Source organism: Hippocampus bargibanti, linkage group LG22 (assembly GCF_051943395.1).
Source record: "Hippocampus bargibanti isolate YZ-2025 linkage group LG22, ASM5194339v1, whole genome shotgun sequence".
Classification (NCBI taxonomy): Eukaryota; Metazoa; Chordata; class Actinopteri; order Syngnathiformes; family Syngnathidae; genus Hippocampus; species Hippocampus bargibanti.
In genome coordinates this window covers 3,664,495-3,685,939 of record NC_142755.1, presented here as the reverse complement: position 1 = coordinate 3,685,939, position 21,445 = coordinate 3,664,495, and the positions used below count along the sequence as shown (strand labels likewise).

Genomic DNA, 21,445 nt, shown 5'->3' with positions numbered 1-21,445 from the left:
CTTCCGACTACGGGGTTACACTTCCGGGAAAACGTTTTAAAAATAAAAATAGTTTATATGGGAAGTATGACTTCAGGTATTTTTAAACCAGCTTGTGAAGTCACTTACGATACAGCTATTTAAGTGACGCGACTATTTTTATTTTACAAACTCACGTTTTTTTATTTTGAAAAATTTGACGGAAGCAAAAATAAATCGCTACAATAGGTTCAAATATAATACGTTTTTGGATTAAGGGTGCTGCAGCACAATTCAACTATTTCAGTGTGCATATGGGATTTTTTTTATTAGATATAATTTTTGTTTGCAATGACATTTATATATTTGCAATAGTGTACTATTCATCAACATGCATGCGTGATCAGGCAGGACTGTACTGTAATCCCAACTGTAGTCATGTAATTTGAGTCTGCAGCTGGATCACACAATCCGCGGTTGCAGATGGCGGTTTGAAGCAGGTGAATAAGCAGAAAACAGGGCGAGTGGACCCAGACAACGAGGAGCCGCATCCCATTCGGCGTCACACCGTTGAGGATGATTCAATCCGGCAATGAGGATGATGGTACTTTGTGGATATTTGCAGGGTGGGTTTGATTGTTTTCAACGCGCGATTTGAAGCAGTATTTTCCTCAGAGGTTGGCGTTGTGGATTTGTAGTCTCCTGTCGCCCCCTCCCACCCTCCTGCGGTCGCGCAGTTCCGCTCATCCGACGCAGGGAGGGGAGGAGAGGGGCGATGGCCGCCGGTGGAGCAGCGGGAGGATGCGGAGATACGGTGGAGCAATGCAGGGCCGAGGTGGAGCGTCTGACCCGGGAGCTGGCGGAAGCCAACCGCGAGAAGATCCGGGCGGCGGAGTGCGGGCTGGCGGTTCTGGAGGAGAACCAGAGTTTGAAGCAGCAGTATGCAGAACTGGAGGCCGATATGGAGGCTCTGAGGCTGGAGCTGGAACAGCTGCAGGAGGTGGGCTCAGCAGGGGTACGGCTTTGTTACTTGGAAAAAAAAGTCAAGTGTTGTTTTAGGACTTACTTGAAGAGCCATTTAGGGGAGGGTACACTGGAAAAGAATTACAAGTAAAAAAAAAAAGACTCGGATGAAATATTTTTGAGTCATAAATGTTGTCCGACTCATCAATGACTGGCAATTTGCAACATCAGATGCAAAAATAGACTTGGATATGATTTAACATTACAAAAAGTAAAGTAAATATAGTCTTTTTTAAATGCCAATTCCACAGGTAGAATTGATCTAAACGCATTGTAAATGTAAAAATGTTCACATATTCAAAAAACATCTGAATCCTGCATGAATAACCACAAAGTAACATAGCTAAGGAAGAACTTCAAAATGATATAGTAGTACTGTATAATAATAAAACAGCAACAAAAAAACAGCAGGATTATTTGCCATTTAACTCTTTTGTTGATGTCACTGCCCATGACACGCCTCTCCGCTCGATATGATGTCATCGGCTATTTGCCGGTCAAATTTCTGCAGATGTTTTCAGGTGATACAAAAATAACTTTGCCTTCAAACAAGCTATTATTGTCCGCCCCGTTCAAGCGCCGTCGTCCCATGTGGCGTCTGCTAGCACTTTATTATTTCTCTTGTCTTTATGAATATTTCTAAGATCTAACTTCCTGGTCTCTAGCCTGCTGTGTTATGAATAACACAAAATCCAAAGGCACTCAAGAGCAGACTCGGTGCTTGAAAAATATACGTGTGGGAATCTGCCCGCCATGCGGAAGGGGTTTCATGAATTATTCATAACCGTGAAGCCATGATAATTTCATCATGGATATTCAACATGGACTCTCAATATTTATACATGTTGTTTGATATTTTATATTCAATATATTTCCCATTTTAGGTGTCATATTGACTGATGAAATACAAAATTAGCGTGGAGAACAATGAAGCAATGACAGTATGAGGACAGTAAAAACAAAGGACCAATGCCAAGCGAGTGTTTTTAAATCTGATTATCCTTCCTCCCTTTCTCCACTTCCTCCATTTTGTTCCCATTACTCCAACCTAATCTCTCCCTGAGTACCGGTGCACTCATCTTTTTTCCCTTGAACACATTGATAAAGGAAATGGAATTAAAGCTTGTCAGCGGTGCTTTTTTTGGAAAGAGAAATTATGGATTGAGTGACCAAATGTGAAACTGATAGCCAAATGATATAGATTAGACAGAATAAGAAGTTATCATATTTAAAAGTTTCATGCTGTTATATGCTTAGTCAACATGTGTTACTTGAATACACAATTGAAGCACAGACAACCTGGAGTCAATCTGAGGTCAACAGACACAGCAAGTTAAATTGTCATCTTCATCTAGGAGATCTGGCTTTGGACAGAATTTCAGACTTGGGAAACTGCTTTATCACCGAAGCCATTTACGACTTGAAACTCCTTCACAGGAAGAGCTCATTAGCCAGGTTACAAATGTATCAGTTCATGGAAGAGACAATGTTTTATTGCTTGCAGCTGTTCGCACTTAGAACGCCCAGGGGCGTGGTATTCTAATCAAGAAAACTATGTTTTACTAATGTATCACTTAAATTTGCACATACTCTCAATACATAGCTTGGCAGAGAGCTGCAGAATTCAGGCGTCTGTCATGAATGGCTGCGTCTCCTGCCGGCAGTAAAGACAATCTCTCTGGGTCCAAGCCTTCGTCCACAGTGTCCGATGGAACATCTCTGACACCAAATAATCAATTTCCTTTTTCAAATTTCATTTATCCTTGGATATCACGACTATGTCATATTTATAAAGTGTCTTTGGGTGTTATTATACATGGTGTATTATCCCTATTCAATGTATACCACCAAAACTCCTCTCTTGCTCCATCCAGGCATTTGGTCAGGCTTACTCCACCCAGCGTAAGGTGGCCGAAGATAGCGAGAGCAACGAGGAGACGTTGCTGCAGGAGTCCGCCACCAAAGAAGCCTATTACATGGGCCGTCTCCTGGAACTCCAGGCTGAGGTCAAGCAAAGTCAAACCACCGCGGCCAATGCGCTGGCTGACAACGACCACCTGAGCTGCCTGCTGCAAGAGCTACGGGAGGTAAAAGGGCATATTCTGACTTGATTGGAACTAATCGGATGGATTTTAACTCGTTTACTGCCAAACAATGTGCAAAAATGTGTCCAAGGTTTTTGTCATTGTCACTTGAATTCCAGGACCCATCGAATATTGAGCTTTAGGACTACATAAACATTCCCATCCCATTTTCGAACAATGGTCATCACATTTTGGTGGGTTTTGTGTTATAAGTGGAAAAAGGAAATTTAAATGTGGCATCATTGTACGCACGGTTTCAAAAGTCAGAAATTTGTCAAAATTTGTGTTGATATTTGCTTGGCGGGTCCATCATCTGACCCACAAAAATAATTAAATAATAAATAAATACATAAATAAATACACAAATAAATACATGCATAAAAATAAATACGTCAATAATTCTATATATAAATACATACATAAATAAATAAACGATTAATTTTTAAAAATACTCCGAAACACACAGGAGGTTTGCCGTTTTCATCCACACCGGATTTGTCTTGATACCAACATCTAGAAAAAAAAATCAGCTCTCCAATCACAATTTTTTTAGCCATAGCGATCATGCAAGAACCCACCAAAAAATTATCCAAAAACATTTCACAAGTTAACTCATTCACTGCCACATGATGTGCAAACATGTTTCAACTCCAGTGCCAGGGTAATTGTCATTGTCCTTTGAATTCCAGAACCCACATAATATTGTGTTTTAGGACTACATAAACATTCAATACAGTTTTAGAAACCTTAGACTCTCTTCTTTCATGAGAAAAAGAGTTGATTCCTAAATTATATGGGTCTGGAGTTATATGATCTTGAATTGAGGGCAACTGAACAAAATACAATGCAAATCATGCATATTGGTTTATATAGCGCTTTAACAACAGCATGAAAGCATGAAAAAACAAATTCATGCATGGCGCTCTACGTCATATTCCCAATTCCTGAATAAATTTGTGAATGGCGGTGAATGAGTTGATATAAAAGCGGTCTTTTTTTCTTTTCCTGCTGTGCCTCAGCAGAGCAACGAGATGTTGGAACTGCAGCGTAGCCGCACACGAGAAGAAATCGGGGAGTACAAGTTCCGAGAATCGAGACTGGTTCAAGACTACGCGGAGCTAGAAGAGGAGAATATTTCTCTGCAGAAACTGGTTTCAACCCTGAAACAGAATCAGGTATGGGAAACCAATCCAGCTGATTAAATTTAATGTTTAATTTTGATTGACATGTCTGTTTCAGGTGGAATACGAAGGTTTAAAACATGAAATCAAAGTTTTGGAAGAGGAGACAGATGTTCTGGATAGCCAATTGCAGGACGCGCTTCGTTTGAGGAATATTTCCGACTCGCAGCTGGAAGAGGCGTTGGAGTCCCTGAAGAGCGAACGGGAGCAGAAGAATCACTTGCGCAGGGAGCTGGTTCATCATCTGAGCATGTGCGACGTGGCGTACACCGGCAGCGCACATTTGACGTTTACGTCGGCCCCGCCCAGCGGCACGGCGACGCCCACCACTTTGCTTTCGCCAACCTCGGAAGATCCAACGAGGTATCACAGCAGAAGTTCATTATCGAGTTGATTCTGAATTCTCATGTTATTTATTCCCCTTTTTGTGATTCTGAACCTTGAGGTGTAACGGCCATATCCAAGGCGCTGCACGGATCGCAACGGCTTCAGGCTCTGTGGCTAGCGCTCACGGAGAACATCGGAGTCGTAAAACCGAAGGCGTGACCACATCGGATCTCTACAGCGAGATGAACGTGACGGAAGTTCAGAAGCTCAAGCAACAATTGTTAACTGTGAGATCATCAAAAATATGTTTTTTCTCACCCAATTTCTATAATCTTGCTTTATAATAATTTCCTGACTGAATGATTAGCATGTACAGTAATCCCCCATTTTTCACCATTAACACATTTGCTGCCATTCCCGAATTTATTGGTGTTTTCTTACGGGGTGCTGATAAAGCGCTGGTCAGACCTCTGACAATGCTTTTTCCCTTCTTCGAGGGGGCAGCATTTGGCTTTTGTCCATGTTAGCTCATTGTTACAGCTTCAGCTGTTGTTAAAGTGCTGTATAAATCAATATGTATGTACCTTGAGAGTTTTGAAAGGCGCTTGTCAATGAAATGTATTATTATTATTATTATTATTATTATTATTATTATTATTATTATTATTATTATTATTATTATTATTATTATTATATTTTAATTTGTCGATATGCACCCATTTCAGACCCATTTAACTTAAGAATTAACTTCCGAATGAAATAAATCTATGTTAGGGCTTTGTTCCAGTTTTTTTAAGCACTATATAAAACAATATGTATGTATTATCTGGTATTTTGTGCATCCACCCCCATTTCAAGCTCATATAACTCCAGACCCATATAAGTTAGGAATTAACTCTTTTTTTGATGAAACAAGGTATTCTTAGGTTTCTTATTCTGATTTGAATGTTTATTTCATCCTAAAACTCAATATTCAGTGGGTCCTGCAATTTGAGTGAAAATGACAAAAACCCTGGCACTGGAGTGGACACATTTTTGCACACAGTCTGGTAGTGAATGAGTTAATGGGGACCAGAACCACCCATGACAATCCGCGAAGTAGAGTTATATAATATTAACCGATGTAAGACAAAGGGGGGTGCTGGGTGGGTGACGTTAGCGTAAACAACTTCTGTCCCATTCAGGTGGAACGTGAGAACGTAGCCTTGATAGCCAGTCTCCAGGAATCACAAACTCAGCTCCAGCACACCCGAGGTGCTCTCTCTGAACAACACGAGATGACCCTCCGCCTTAGCCAAAAAGTCACCACCCTACGCCGCGATCAACAAGGAACCCAGACCGAAGACCTCAAGGGACTTGACAAAGATACAAAAACTGAAGATGAAGATGAAAACGAGGACGATGAACAAGGCACCGTGAACAAAAGTCCAGTTTTTCTTTACCAATCGTCAGGTTTGGAGGTTTTACAATGCAAGTACCAAGTGGCCGTGACTGAGGTGGTTGAGCTCAAGTCAGAAGTGAAAACCCTGCGGGACAGGTTAGCTCAATGCGGGGAAGGTCCGAGAGGAAACGCCCTGCAACAGAGTTTGGAGAGCAAGATAACGACACTAGAAAAGATCTGCCAAGAAGAGAAACAGAAAGTAAGCTTGCGACCAAAATCAAGTCCAAACTTGTATTTCCTTTTTGACCAAATTCGTCTTCTTAGATTTCTAGCATGGCATCTGAGTTGCAGGCGGCTCAGTCGGCAGCCGCCGAGAGTCAAGGGGCTTTGAATGCTGCTCAGGATGAACTGGTGATACTGAGCGAGGAACTTGCCCAACTCTACCATCACGTCTGTCTTTGCAACAATGACACGCCCAACCGTGTCATGCTGGACTACTACAGGTCTTGATTTCGTTTTTATTTGCATGTTTTTACGCTGACTGTTTTTACACTCTCCGGCGATGACAGTCACATGTCACCGACATTCCTCCCGATCAAAAACGGTGCTTTGTGTTCTAATCTAGACAAGGAAGGGGTCTCCGAGGCCTTTGCGCCAGTCTCAAAGCCATGTCTGCCGACAACAGTAAAGTCCTCCTCACCCCACGCCTTGCCAGAAGCCTGGCCACCTCCGCCACCTCAACCCCCGGGGAGTCTCGTAGCCCCTCGGAGTCTCCGTCCAAAGAACCGCTGTCTGGAGGGGATCGAGGAAGACCCAGGGAGGAGCTCGTAAGGGGTCATTCGGAGCAAAATCTGACCCGTTACAGTTCTCCAACCGGGTCACCCAGTATCAGTGCCTCATCATCATCCTCGTCTTCCTCATCGCCTGCTTTGGAACCAGCTGGTGAGCTACGCAGAGAGCCATTGAATATCTACAACCTCAATGCTATCATCAAAGACCAGGTACAGAGTTTGTTTTATACTTCCCATTTTTGCTGCCCGGTATTTATTTTTATTTCCAAAAACCTCAATTTTCAGGTAAAGCACTTGCAGAGAGCAGTGGACAGGGCTCTTCAACTGTCCAGACAGAGAGCCGCGGCGAGGGAACTGTCTCCGTTGCTCGACAAGGACAAAGAAAGCTGCTTGGAAGAGATCTTGAAGCTCAAGTCCCTGCTCAGTACCAAAAGAGAGCAAATCGCCACTCTCAGACTTGTACTCAAAGCCAACAAACAGGTGGGGTGTCGGCTGCATATGTCAGCATTTGATTAACTCATTGGCTGCCATTCCTGAATTTCTTTGGGTTTTGGATTTCCTTGCGATTGGTGCTATATAAATCAATATGTATTGTATTTTGTTCACCTGCCCCCATTTCAAGCTCAGATAACTCCAGACCCATATAATTTAGGAATTAACTTTTTTTTCTGATCAAAGGAAATAGTCTCAGGTTTCTTACGCTGAATTGAACGTTTATGTCATCCTCAAACTTAATATTTTGTGGGTCCTGCCATTTGAGTGACAATGACAAAACCCCTAGCACTGGAGTGGACACATTTTTACACTTCATCTGGCAGTGAATGAGTTAATCGCCGTTGAATGAACTACTGTGTCAGAGAAAATCAATATTTACATTGAAGACTATTCCCTTTTTGTTTACTTCTATCCCAATTCCAAATTAAACTGTACATGCAATGCTTTTGATGGTAAAGTTGCCCCTTGTAACATGGCTGCCGCATTGGCCCTTTTTGCCCTGCTTTCGTCTACCATACATCTTATTATCGTTGACAAGATAGCAACATAATTGAATTGCGGCCGTTTCTGGTCCGTCTGTGGTTTATTTCCCCGCCAGACAGCAGAGGTTGCTCTTACCAACCTGAAGAGTAAGTATGAGGCAGAGAAGTCAATGGTGACCGACACCATGACCAAGCTACGGAATGAGCTAAAGGCCTTAAAAGAAGACGCGGCCACTTTCTCCTCCGTCCGAGCTATGTTTGCCACCAGGTTTGTGATTAAACACATGCAAATTATCGCAACAAGCAGGTGATTTTTATAATTTTTCTGCCCCCATCCTCTCTCAGGTGCGATGAATACATGACCCAGTTAGACGAAATGCAAAGACAGCTAGCCGCTGCCGAGGACGAAAAGAAAACCTTGAACTCTCTCCTGCGAATGGCCATTCAACAAAAACTAGCCCTCACCCAGCGTCTCGAAGACTTGGCATTCGATCAAGAGCAAACGCAATGTAGCCCCGCCTCCCGATTGACCCGCAGGAAGACCAGCGTTCCCAAAGTAAGTCTCGCCACCTCAACTTCGGCTTCGGACCTGAAGCAAGGATCTGGTGCCGCTTTGGTTCCTAGTTGTTCTTCCCCGTCCTGCCTTAATAGTCCGACATCTGTTGTCTCAACTGCGATAAACGTATCCGCAACTGTGACATCCACGATTTCGCACGAACCCTGTCGCAGTCCGCCGCCTGAAACTCTACCGGTAGACCCCCCCTCGTCTCAGGAGGTGTCCACAACAACGTCCTCCATCCCCCAGAAGCCCGCTCAGTCACGATGGAGCCTCGGAATGCGAACATTCGTTGTGGATTCCCGAATCATATCTCCTTTTTCGCGTAGTTCCGCACCTTCAAGGCATATCGCTCCAGATACTCAGACCACCACGACCAGACCGAACCAAACAACCCCGACCTCTTCGTCGACCTATCGGTCTCCATTGCTTGGGATGAAACGTTCTTTATGGAGTCCATCACCTCGGACTCGTCCTTTGTCCAGGTTGACGGGAACTTCTGGACATCATATTCCTTCGTCATCCTCTCACTATTCTTTTTCGTCTCATAGTTATTCACCCGCCTACAACAGCGCTTCTGGTGCAACGTCATACGGCCACTCAAGTCAATACACGCCTCTCTACCCCAGATACTACAGTTCCTTCCGGCCCAGACATTGACCGGACATTTTTGCTTGGTCCTCTTCCAGAGACCCCTACCCCCCATTTTTCTACCTTCCTGTGCCTATACCTTGGTCAATGCATTTGGAATATTTTCTGACATTACTCAGGGAGTTTAATCCAGGAGCACAAGTGGCCCTGCCTTCCATTTTATTCTGCTAATTTAGTCCAGAAGAGAAGATTAACTCATTCACTGCCAGACAATGTGTAAAAATGTGTCCACTCCAGTGCCAGGGTTTTTGTCATTTTCACTCAAATTGCCGGACTCACAGAATATTGAGTTTTACGACTATATAAACATCCAATACGGCGTTAAAAACCTTACACTCTCTTCTGTCATTATTAAAAAAATAGTTAATTCCTAAATTACATGGGTCTTGAGTTATATGAGCTTGAAATGAGGGCATATGACCAAATTACAATGCAATACATACATATTGGTTTGTATAGCGCTTCAACAACAGCTGAATTTGTAACAAAGAGCTAAAATGGACACAAAGGCTGCCCCCTCGTGGAAGGGAAAAAAAACCATTGCCAGAGGTCTGACTAGTGCTTTATCGGCACCCAAGCATGAAAAAACAAAACCCGAACAAATTTGGTAATTCTCAAATACATTTGTGAATGGCAGTGAATGAGTTAATACTTTTTTTTTCACATTTTTTAGCAGTTTGAGTTGAGAACTCATGCAGGATTTGTTATAAACAAAGAAAAAAATATAGATAGATATTTTTTTTTTGTCGGGTAACACATCAAATAGCCTTTATCGGTATACAGTATAGTCAAACCTCAGTTTTCGAACGTCTCGGTTCTCGTCCAATTTGGTTTTTGACCAAAAATGTTTTTTTTAATGCCGAAAATGGGTTCTCGACCAAACTGAGCGCAGCTGAATGCACCACTTAATTCCCCTCCGCTTCCTTATACGTCACTTCCTTGTGTCGCGTCTCATTGTGAACGATGCATTATCCTCGTCTAGCGTTGCATTGTGATTCGACACGGTGTAGTTCCTATACAAAAAATAAAAAAGAGACATCGATTACATTGATTATAATGAGAAATCTTTTGGTTTTCTACCAAATTGGTTTCCGAACAGGTTTCTGGAACGGATTATGGTTGAAAAACTCAGGTTTGACTGTACTTGTCACTCTGTCTGAAATACTGTTGACATTCACATTCTATATTCACAAATAATCACGCGCAAGCTTTTGTCTTTTTATTACACACTTTGAAGTAAAAGACTTAGTGTGTTTTCAATAACAAGTTAATCCATTATTTTTTTTAAACACACCCACAATATTGCAGTTAAAAAAAACACATTTGAATGTGACTTTCTGCACTTTTGCTTACATTTGCGGTTTGACTATTTGGGGGGGAGAAATTAGAATATGATCACACTTGATAATAAAAAGCACATGCTGACGTTGTTTCTTTCATAGTGACTCTTCACCCACAGAGATTATGGATGAGCAGCACCATTTTCAGCCTACGGATGCTTTCTAAGGTTGCACTTAAAACCATAAAAACACAATTTTTCTCCATACAGAGTATTCTGCGGTCTGTAATTATCATTCTATGCATTGGCTACATTTATGCAAAGTTAATGTAAATCATCTGTTTGTCTAACGGTGTCAGTCTCTTGCAGGTATTCAGTTTGCCATACATACCCTGCCTGCAGCTGAGAACATTTGCTTTGAGGTAAGAGGAACATCCGTCAGATTTTTAGCTGAGCAAACACCAAAAGTAAACTAACATCAATGCTTTGTACACACAATGGGGTCAGATTTACAGTAAACCGCCCGTTGCTATTTCACTTAAATCCTTTAGGGGTCAGTATTGATCTTTCAATCTCTTTCCAAATGTCAACAGAATGACATGTGGACGAGGATATTATTATTGTTATTATTATTTCTAACAGTATGTTATTTATCTTCACATTTATTAATTGAATGACACATTTGCAAGCCCCTTGTGATTAGAATAAAACCATAATTATTCACTATTCAGATTAGATGAGCCTTTATTTTGCTCACAGTTTAACAATAGCGAAAACAAAATTCAGGAGCTGCTGTAAAGGCAGCCACTCTCGCGGCGCCATCTTGAAGTAAAAAAAAAAACAAAAAACACACAAGTTGCAATCATAGTATTAAAATCAATTAGGATTTGTTCTTCATTCTTTTTTTTCTGACAGTTGCCCGTCCCTGTAGGACATTAAATTTACTGTACGCCGAAATCTTTGCTCCGGGAAGGCATCAGATAACATTTTATGATCCTCATAATATTGAGCTCATCTCTTGTGTGTGGCGGCGTATCTATTCAAACGGCCCTTGACTGACAGAGCAGAAGGGGAATCGAGTCTAATTGTAACATTTCAATTCAAAACAATGACATTTGCTACATTTTTCGGATTATTAAATTCGTCATTACAACTCATGTCGTCATCCCCTCGTCAACAAAGAAGAAAACGCGAAGACATACTACCTGTAATTAAATTTGCGGCCTAACGAAAGGATGGCTTCTTCTTTGTACACGTTGTTTGCACCAATTGTTTCAGCCACGAAAACATCATGTAAATACAATACTGATGTATATATCGATATTTTATTACTGTGAATCCGATTAAAACCCCAACAAGACCGTATCCAACCATGTAACGTAGACCGGAAGTGAAGAATAAATGCGAACTGAGGAGCTCATCTGCTTCCATCGAGGCGATCTTTGTCATTTTGTAAACCGGCTTCCTCACTAGTCACTGTCCCTCTGTTAAAGTTTAACTCAGAAGGTCAAACCTTTAAAGTTCACGTTTATTCCGCAGCATCCCAAATGAAAAGATAGTGGAGGTGAGGAGGTAAGAGTTCGGACTTTTCAAGAACATCGCTGCGTTAGCTTAAATGACACAAAATAATGTGAACATTGATTAATTGATACCGTGTAAAATGCTTGGCTTGCAACGCTAAAACATGAGTTGTATGTAGTACTACTAATTTCATTAATGCTATGTTTAGCTAGCTAACGAAATGCTGTCAAGTGTTTACCTTTACTAAATCTACGCACCGCACCTTTATATGATACTGCGTTATGTATTAATATAATAGAGTACAGTAAATGGCAAAATAAGACATGACAGCAAACACATACTCGTCATCTCCTTTGTTGTCAGACTAAAATATACTAAATGTATGAACAATTACTATATTAATTTCAAGGAAATTAAAAAGTCACAAAGAATAGGCATAGGACTACATATTTTTGTACTTCTTACTTCCGTTAAACATGTAAATCGTGCTGAATGCGGTGGCTATTTTTATTCTCCAGTTTTGTTTCAATTTCACTTCCTGTTACCTTCTCCCAAATCTCTATTATCTATATTTTATGTTCTATTAGTCGAATCCCGCAGCATATAGTGTCATATTTTGTTTCAAAATGTATCATCGGATGTGTAAAATCATTACACAAGAACAACCAAACGGCAAACTGCGATGATTTAATTTGTCTTTACTTGCAGATATAGTGTGTCATGCATGTATTAGTCAAATGAATGCAGACGAACAGGAAGTAAAACTCAGATGGAGCCAGAAGAAAAAGAAACAGCAGCAACGGCAACAGTACAAGTGGATGATGCAGACATATTGCCGATGTACAAAATCGAGCGTCCCGTCTTCAATGAAGCCCACCTCAGGTCGCAGCTCCTCCACCGCAAAGAGAAAACCACCACCCTACGACAGAAATTTGCATTACACTTCCAGTAAGTCAAAGAGAAGAAATTAAAGATGATTTGATTGAAAATCAAAAGTTTGATGCTAGATGCTAACCAACCTCCAATTTGTTCTCATTCAAAATAATATCCAATATGCAGTTATGGGTCTTGAACACAAATGGTGCCGCAACACATATAGACAAGACGAAGCAGTATTATTTATACAGCACATTTCATACACACACCATGCGATTCAGCTCTTTAAAAGCAGTCACAACCAAAACAAAGTCATCAAAACAAAACTGTAAAATGCTATAATCTTCTTTCTTCATGTAGGTGTTCATCCCAGCGAGCTAAGGCAGCCATTTTTAGCTTCCTGCCTATCCTCACTTGGCTGCCAAAGTACCCAGTCCGGGAATACCTGTTTCATGATGTGGTCTCGGGTCTTAGTACCGGCGTCGTGCAACTCCCCCAAGGTCAGCAGCTTCCTATTTGGGGCACACAAATACATTTTTGCAACCAAAAATTAATATTTTTTTTTTGACTATAGTGGGGTTGCAAGGTTATTATTTTTTTCTTCTCCCTCTCTCACTGTATCACAGGTCTTGCCTATGCTATGCTAGCTGCTGTGCCTCCAGTTTATGGTCTATATTCATCGTTCTACCCTGTTCTACTCTATACTTTCTTTGGCACATCCAAACATGTATCCGTAGGTAAGGAAAAAAAATAAAAATATACAAAAAAATAAATACTTATAATAAATATATACTGCACTTGAATAATCTTCTCACGCGTGTGCATGTGACTCGCAGGCACCTTTGCAGTCATCAGCCTGATGATGGGCAGTGTTGCAGTCAGGGAAGTTCCAGATTCTTACATGGCAACCATTAATGGGACAAACGCGTCCGCCATCTTGGATGTGGCGTACCGTGACGCCCGCAGGGTGCAGGTGGTTGTGGCGCTCACGACCTTAGTGGGAATCATTCAGGTCAATATTTCTGGTTCAAAGTGGCATGAATTCCATCGCGTACCTGTTTTACTTGCCCTATTTCTCCTTTAAAGATTATTTTAGGTCTTCTCAGGTTCGGTTTTGTGGCCATTTATCTCACGGAGCCCCTGGTGCGAGGTTTCACCACAGCGGCCGCCGTTCACGTGGTCATCTCTCAGTTGAAATATCTTCTGGGAGTTGAAACAAAGCGTTTCAGTGGACCCCTTTCTGTTATATTTGTGAGTCATTTTCCACTCAACAGTATGGATTTTTATTTTTATATCAATACAAACCGTCGCGGTCTCTTTTTTTGCAGAGCGTCAAGGCAGTCCTGAGCGACATCACGAGTACGAACATCGCCACACTCATCCTGGGCCTCGTGTGTCTCGTCTTTCTGTACGCGATCAAACACATCAACGAGCGCTTTAAAAAAAAACTACCCATCCCCATACCCGGCGAGATTATTGTCGTCATTGTGTCGACGGGGGTCTCGTACGGCATGTCGCTAGCCGGCAACTATAAGGTCGACATCGTCGGGGACATACCGACAGGGTAAGGGTTCACACGGTTTATATCTGTGATTGTAATCGTACTTCAGTGTTGAATGCTATCTATAGCGATGAGCTATCTTTCTTGTAGATTAGTTATCATTCCAAAGATGGACATTTAACCCATCGCTGTACAAAGTACTCCATAGTTGTTGTTTTTTTAAACACGGTGTGATTGTATGTGCTATGTGACAGTTTAACTTGGATTGGATTAGCCTTTATTAGTCTCACAGTGGAGAAATTTACATTTCACAGCAGCAAAGTGATGAAAAAGCAAAGGAAGAAGTAGAAAAACAAAATACAAGAGCTCCTGTAAAGTCAGCCACTCTCGCGGCGCCATTTTGAAGTCAAAACAACAACAAAATAACGAATAATGCGACACAAGACAAAAGACGCATTTTTCTCTTTGTTGTATGAAGCAAATCAGATTATTAAAGCATCCTTTTCACCAGTGGATCAAGGACGTCATGGTGAAATGTGCACATTTGCTACAAGCTAAACATTGAAAGCAAACAGGAAGCTGTAGCATCCATTGACGGAAAAAAAGACTGTCTCGCATCTCCTGTCCCACATACTGTAAATCCGCTTCAATTCCAAGCTGCGGCAGTTCCACAAACGACCTTTCCGCTCAACAAAGTGGGGCTGTGAAAATGCTGCCCCTTACAGGCGCAAAAAAAAGAACAATCACCTCAGAGTTGTCCAGCGATGACAGTCAAATGACGCCAACATCCCAATCAAAAACGGTGCTGACATTTGATGACCAAACCAGCATTCGGAATCACACCGAACACCATCGACAATACGTCAGGTGTCATGTTTGTATCACAGCGGCAAAGGTACTTCAAGTGTACCCCTTTTCCGTACGTTCTCAGGCTTCTCGCCCCCGTCGCTCCGGACTTCTCGCTTTTGAGCAATCTGGTCACCGATTCCTTCGCCATTGCCATTGTGGGCTTCTCCATGGGAATCTCACTGGCTAAAATATTCGCTTTGAAGCACAACTACAGCGTGGACAGTAATCAGGTGCGGACAACAATACTATTAGTACGATACAATTAGTCTTTGTATTGTAAATATATTTTTATTTTCATTTTAAGAACTTGAAATTACACTATACATTCAAAATGTCACTTTTTTAAATAACTTTATTTCTTTCTTGTTTTAAACAGGAGCTGATAGCCCTTGGCCTGTGCAACTTCATCAGCTCTTTCTTCCAAACATTTACCATCACTTGCTCCATGTCGAGGAGCTTGGTGCAGGAGAGCACGGGAGGTAAAACCCAGGTACTGTAATCGGTAAAATCGATGTTACAAAATGGCCGTGATAACGCCATGTTATGTTGACCGCCATTTTATAATATGAATTATATATTTTTTTGGGGATGCTTGGTATAGATTGCCGGCCTGCTGGCGTCCCTATTGGTGCTACTGGTGATTGTTGGTTTTGGTTTCGTCTTTGAGACGCTTCCACAGGTGAGTTTTGGCATGATGTCGAATTATTAATCAATTTTACAACGCTCCTTTTGCTCCTGCGAATCAGTCATCCTACGATGCATCCATCTTGTATTGACTGCGTCACAAAAATATCTCTTTTCCGTGTTCTCAGACTGCATTGGCAGCGATCATCATGGTCAACCTGCTGGGGATGTTCAAACAGTTTAGAGATATCCCAAAGCTTTGGAAAACCAGCAAGATCGAACTGGTAGGGTCAACTGAAATGTGTCAACGGCGCAGTCAGTCGGTCGATCGGTCACCAAAAGTGGCGTGCGCTAACTTTGTTCCGTGTAAGCTCATTGAGTTTTTTTTGGAGGTAGGCGACAATGCCAATTGACAAAACTAAAATGGTTCTGGAAATGAATGCAATTGAATTAAAGCTCAAAATGAAATGAAAATGGAACATATCAACAAATATGAATCACATTTATTTATTTATTTATTTATTTATTTATTTATTTGTTTATTTATTTATTTATTTATTATGTGTTATGTATTATGTATTGATTTATTTATGTATTTAATTATGTATTAATTTATGCATTAATTTATGTAGTAATTTATGTATTTAATTATGTATTAATTTATGTATTTAATTACATATTAATTGACATATTTAATTATGTATTAATTTATGTATTTAATTATGTATTAATATTTGTATCAATTCATGTATTTAATTATGTATTAATTTACATATTTAATTATGTGTTGATTTATGTATTTATTTAAGTATTTAGGTATTAATTTATGCATTTATTTATCCATCCATTTGTTTGTTTATTTATTTAGTTAGCCATTTGTTTGTCCACTTATTTATTTTTATTTATTTGTCTATTTATTTCTTTACTTATTTAATTAATTATCCATTTATTTAGTTATGTGTATATTTATTTATTTGTGTTTATTCATGTATTTATTCATTTGGGTATTTATGTATTTATTTATTAATCCATCCATTTGTTTGTTTATTTAGCCATTTTTGTGTCCATTTATTTATCTATTTATGTCTTTACTTCCTTAATTATCCATTTATTTATCTATTTATTTATGTGTTTATTTATTTTTAAACAGGCCGTCTGCGAAGCTCAAAATGAAATGAAAACGGAACAAATCAACAGATATGAATCAAACATTCTATTTATTTATTTGTGTTCTTTATTTGTATATTTATTTATTTTTAAACAGGCATTCTGTCAAGCTCTAAATGAAATGAAAACGGAACAAATCAACAGATATGAATCAACTCTTTTTTATTAATATTATTATTATACATATTTTTTAAACAGGCAATCTGGCTGGTGACCTTTGCAGCGTCTGTGCTATTGGGCTTGGATTACGGGCTTCTCTTCGCCATTGCATTTGCTTTACTGACCGTCATTTACAGAACACAGAGGTCAGTCCATTTCTTAATTTAAAGGCACCGTATCAAGATTTACTGTAAGTCACTGATTTCGGATTCAACGCTGATCTCTGTGTTGTCCTCCTTTAGCCCGAAAACCGCCGTCCTCGGGCAGGTTGGCGACACGGGACTCTACTGCGAAGTGGATGAGTATGAAGAGGTGAGTCGAGAAGGGGAGAAGGAGTGAACACATTGGCCAAGCGGTGCCTTCAAACGCTGAGCCTCTTGTGATTTGTCTCCTTCCAAGGCGATGGAATGTGAGGGGATTAAGATTTTCCACTTCAACGCGTCAATCTACTTTGCTAACAGCGACCTTTATGTCAGCGCCCTCAAAGAGAAGGTAACCTTTCTTACCTTGTAACTGCAATGCGGGCGTGTGAACACTGTAGCCTTTTTCTCTTATTTGACATGCTGTAAAAAAATGATTAATTATCCTCATGCTAAATAAAGATTGATTATTATTAGCCGATTATGTGCAAACAGCCTGCTGGGAGAAATTTGTTATCATAATCCTTTTTTTAAAATGAACAGGAAGTCACATTAGCCAAACAATTGAATACCACAGTCTGTGCTTCCCCGACTGGTTGATCCAGATTCAAACCTGTTCTTATTTTCAAATGTGCTTTCGGGGATATATTGCGCACCTTATCTTTGGCATTCTTTTTATAATATTGTTATTGTTGTTATTTTTATTATTATTATTATTATTATTATTATTATTATTATTATTATTATTATTGCTATTGTTATTATTCTTATTATTGTCATTATTGTTATTATTCTCATGATTCATATTATTCTTATTCTTATTATTCTTATCATAATCCAAATGATATTATTATTAATATTATTATTATTAATAATAATAATATTATTAAAGAAGAAGATTAATATCATTATTATTATCGTTAGTAGTAGTAGTAGTAGTCATATTAGTAGTAGTCGTATTATTAGTATTAGTCGTATTATTAGTATTAGTCGTATTAATAGTATTAGTAGTATTAATAGTTGTAGTAGTATTAATAGTAGTAGTAGTAGCAGTGGTATTAGTATTAGTAGTAGTATATATTTTTAAACTAATAATATTAATGATAATAATAATAATATTGGTATTATTATACATTTAATTTACAAGCTCCTTTCAAAATACCCATGGACACTTTACATTGAAAATAACAATAAAGACCAGAAGAATAAAACCAGAAATAAAATAATAAATAATAAAAAGAGCTGAAGAAAATAAATTGTGACTGCAATTTTAAACCGATGGGTTTTGAGGTTTATCTTTTTATGATGTATTTTTTGCAGACTGGCGTCAACCCCGAACTCATACAAGCTGCCCGAAAAGCTCAGAAAAAAACAAAAGCCAGCAGCAGTCTGACATGTTCTCCAAAGAAAAATGCTGAGGTAGCTTGACTGACTCTTTCTTTTCCTTTGTATTTTTTTACATGACTGACTTTTTGTATTGCCTAACGCATTTGCGCCAGTTAAATATGTATTGTGCCTTCTGTGTTGCTTGTGCAACGGCAATTGTGGCATGACCTGCGCGTAGGATTGTGTCAATGTTGACAGGCAGGACTGAAAAAAACTTGTTTTCATGGCTGGATTAGCCTTTTTATTAGTCTCGTAGTGGAGAAATTTACATTTCATAGCAGCAAAGTGATGAAAGGAAAGAAAGAGGTAGAAGAACAAAATACAGGAGCTGCTGTAAAGGCAGCGAATCTCCCGACGCCATCTTGAAGTCAAAACAACCACACAAAAAAACAAAATAACAAATAATGTGACACAACACAAAAGACACATTCAATCTTAAGCGCTTTTCTGAACCCTCGTTGTTGTATGAAGCAAATCAGATGATCAAAGCGTCCTTTTCACCAGTGGATCAGGGACGTCATGGTGAAATGTGCACGTTTGCTCCAAGCTAAATATTGAAAGCAAACACGAAGCTGTAGCATCCATTGACGAACAAAAAATGACAACACAGACAGTCATTTAATCTTAATCACTTTTCTGTACCCTCTTTGTCGTATGAAGCAGTTCTAGATGAAAGAGAATCAAAGCCTCCTTTTCACTAATGGATCAGGGTGCATTGAGATAAGAGTGAATATTTCGTGTCATGAGTGAGTCTGCAAGTTGGAAATTGTGCACTCATTTATTTATTTTTTTCCTGACTAGCACAAAGACGGCGAGACCAAGCACCAAGTTTTGCCTTTTAACAAAACCAACAGCGATCAGAAAAATGGACGCTTGGGAGAAGATCAAGCGGAGGCCGATTCCGAAGCCCTGGTCCACCGGCCGTCTCTATGCTCCGTCCGTTTCATCATCCTGGACTGGACGCACGCTAGCTTTATTGACTCTGTGGGAGCCAAAGCCGTCAAACAGGTGCTTTGTTTTGATTTATTTCATTCAAGTCAACATGGCTTGATTCTTCAGTACAAATTCATTTTTTTTCTGAATAATGTAATGACCCAAAAATGCTATATGCTAGTTGTCCATAAGGCACTGTTGATATCCGCAGATTGTTAAGGAGTACGCAGCGGTAGACGTTCAAGTCATTATCGCGGGCTGCAACAGTAAGTACTCGCGTGATGGATACTGGAGAAAGTTGTCATTTTATTTACATTAACTCATTCACTGCCAGACGATGTGCAAAAATGTGTCTACTCCAGTGCCAGGGTTTTTGTCATTTTCACTCAAATTGCAGGACCCACAGAATATTGAGATTTAGGGCTACGTAAACATCCAATGCAGTGTTAGAAACCTTAGACTCTCTTTTTTTCATCGGTTAATTTCTAAATTATATGAGTCTGGGGTTATCTGAGCTTGAAAGGAGGGCAAGTATCCAAAAATACAATGCAATACATACATATTGGTTCATATAGCGCTTTAACAACAGCTGAAGCTGGAACAAAGCGCTAAACATCGACAAAAAGCAAATGCTGCCCACTTGTGGAAAATTAAAAAAAAAACATGACCAGCGCTTTATCTGCACCCAAGCATGAAAAAACAAAATTCGGGAATGGTGCTCTACGTCATATTTTCAATTCCCGAAAAATTGGTGAATGGCAGTGAATGAGTTACAACATGCTACCTATTTTTTTATTGTTATTGGTCACCTTCATAGTTTTGTATGTAGGTGAATGATTTTAAAGGCACACCTGTGCGTGTTTGTCGACATTTTTTGATTCTGACCTGACATTTTTCTCTGCTCGACTAGGAAGTCTGCTGTCTGAGCTGGACGGGCTGCAGTTCTTCTCTGATATCATAAGCCCCGAAATGGTATTCGCCACCGTTCACGACGCCATGTTGCACTGTCAACTTTCCCAACCCAATTCCGCCTGCTGACGCGACTGAAAAAATTAAATGTATTATTTTTTTTTGCACTGAAAAAAGCCTTGTTAACTCATTCACTGGCAGACCGTGTGCAAAAATATGTCCACTCCAGTACCAGGGTTTTTGTCACTTACACTCAAATTGCCGAATCCACAGCATATTGAGTTTTAGGACTACATAAACATTCAATACAGGCTAAAAACTGTAGACTCTGTTATTTCATCAGGAAACAAAAGTGTTAATTCCTAAGTTATATAGGTCTGGAGTTATGTGAGCTTGAAATGGGGACGGATGTTCAAAATGCAATACAATATATACATATTGATTTATATAGCGGTTTAACAACTGCTGAAGCTGTAACAAAGAGCTAACATGGTCAAAAGGCAAATGCTGCCCCCTTGTGGAAGGAGAAAAACATGGCCAGAGGTCTGACCAGCGCTTTATCATGTGCACGTTAAACGGGGAGATTATTTTTTCTTCCTAAATGTATTTTGGGAGTGTCAGTATTTTCATATTTTGAAGTACAGTGATACCTCGGCTTAAGGAAACTTTAGCTAATGAACTTTTAGCCTTATGTACATTAAATTCACGAGAATATAATCTTGGCATATGAACTACTTTTCGGTAAACACACAGAGCGCCACAATGGCTGGCGGACTAGTTTTCGGCGGAAGAACATCAAACCACACAGCCGAACAGCGCCACCGTGGCTGCTGGACTATTTATAATAATAACAATACATTTGATTTTTAAGCGCCTTTCAAAACTCTCAAGGTCACTTTACAGTCATAGGATCTGTTTTTCTGTGGGTGAGCAGCGGTAGTCACACATGCCAGTGTTCACTCAACCCCAAAGTCACTCAAATAGAATAGTAAGAAATAGATAGAAAGCTATCTAGCAAGCCAATAGATAGCTAGTAGAAAATTATGTTTTATGGGGACTTGGAAACGGATTATTCTCATTTTTAATGGTTTCCTATGGTAAATTAATGTTTGGAAAACACACTTTTTGCCTTACACACACTTTCTGGGAAACAAGTTCCTAAACTGAGGTAT

The 21,445-nt window shown here is 39.8% G+C and overlaps 2 protein-coding genes across 6 annotated transcripts; both read left to right on the top strand.

The window, feature by feature from the left end:
- The first annotated feature begins 84 nt into the window (after nt 1-84).
- On the top strand, nt 85-10,617 carry LOC148881668 (protein bicaudal D homolog 1-like). 4 transcript variants are annotated; one of them, XM_088988529.1, is made up of 12 exons: nt 85-562; nt 657-958; nt 2,856-3,068; nt 4,085-4,240; nt 4,305-4,609; nt 4,692-4,860; nt 5,758-6,213; nt 6,279-6,457; nt 6,580-6,955; nt 7,031-7,225; nt 7,839-7,990; nt 8,068-10,617. In XM_088988529.1, the coding sequence occupies exons 1-12, from the start codon at nt 535-537 to the stop codon at nt 8,936-8,938; spliced, it is 3,402 nt and encodes a 1,133-aa protein (XP_088844655.1). In that variant the 5' UTR covers nt 85-534; the 3' UTR covers nt 8,939-10,617. The 4 variants fall into 4 exon arrangements, with proteins under 4 accessions (XP_088844655.1, XP_088844656.1, XP_088844654.1 ...); XM_088988530.1 differs by having other exon boundaries at nt 634-958; XM_088988528.1 differs by having other exon boundaries at nt 85-584; nt 634-958; nt 4,088-4,240.
- Nucleotides 10,618-11,632: 1,015 nt separating this feature from the next.
- slc26a5 (solute carrier family 26 member 5) lies at nt 11,633-21,358 on the top strand. Of its 2 annotated transcripts, none has more exons than XM_088988802.1 (18): nt 11,633-11,780; nt 12,438-12,677; nt 12,966-13,105; nt 13,232-13,342; nt 13,442-13,617; nt 13,692-13,856; nt 13,934-14,169; nt 15,038-15,185; nt 15,332-15,445; nt 15,557-15,634; nt 15,768-15,863; nt 16,945-17,051; nt 17,148-17,217; nt 17,305-17,397; nt 18,366-18,464; nt 19,233-19,439; nt 19,576-19,630; nt 20,275-21,358. In XM_088988802.1, exons 2-18 carry the CDS (start codon nt 12,499-12,501, stop codon nt 20,400-20,402), a joined length of 2,202 nt encoding a protein of 733 aa, XP_088844928.1. In that variant the 5' UTR covers nt 11,633-11,780; nt 12,438-12,498; the 3' UTR covers nt 20,403-21,358. The 2 variants fall into 2 exon arrangements, with proteins under 2 accessions (XP_088844928.1, XP_088844929.1); XM_088988803.1 differs by having other exon boundaries at nt 11,752-11,772.
- The last annotated feature ends 87 nt before the right edge of the window (nt 21,359-21,445 follow it).

Excerpts from the sequence above, each read along its gene's own strand:
- LOC148881668 (XM_088988527.1), top strand. The coding sequence starts at position 535 with ATGATTCAATCCGGCAATGAGGATGATGGTACTTTGTGGATATTTGCA. Across the intron at positions 4,861-5,757 it reads TCAAGCAACAATTGTTAACT|GTGGAACGTGAGAACGTAGC; the intron begins GTGAGATCATCA and ends TGTCCCATTCAG. Across the intron at positions 7,991-8,067 it reads CGAGCTATGTTTGCCACCAG|GTGCGATGAATACATGACCC; the intron begins GTTTGTGATTAA and ends ATCCTCTCTCAG.
- slc26a5 (XM_088988802.1), top strand. The coding sequence starts at position 12,499 with ATGGAGCCAGAAGAAAAAGAAACAGCAGCAACGGCAACAGTACAAGTG. Across the intron at positions 13,857-13,933 it reads GACCCCTTTCTGTTATATTT|AGCGTCAAGGCAGTCCTGAG; the intron begins GTGAGTCATTTT and ends CTTTTTTTGCAG. Across the intron at positions 15,446-15,556 it reads GCACGGGAGGTAAAACCCAG|ATTGCCGGCCTGCTGGCGTC; the intron begins GTACTGTAATCG and ends TGCTTGGTATAG.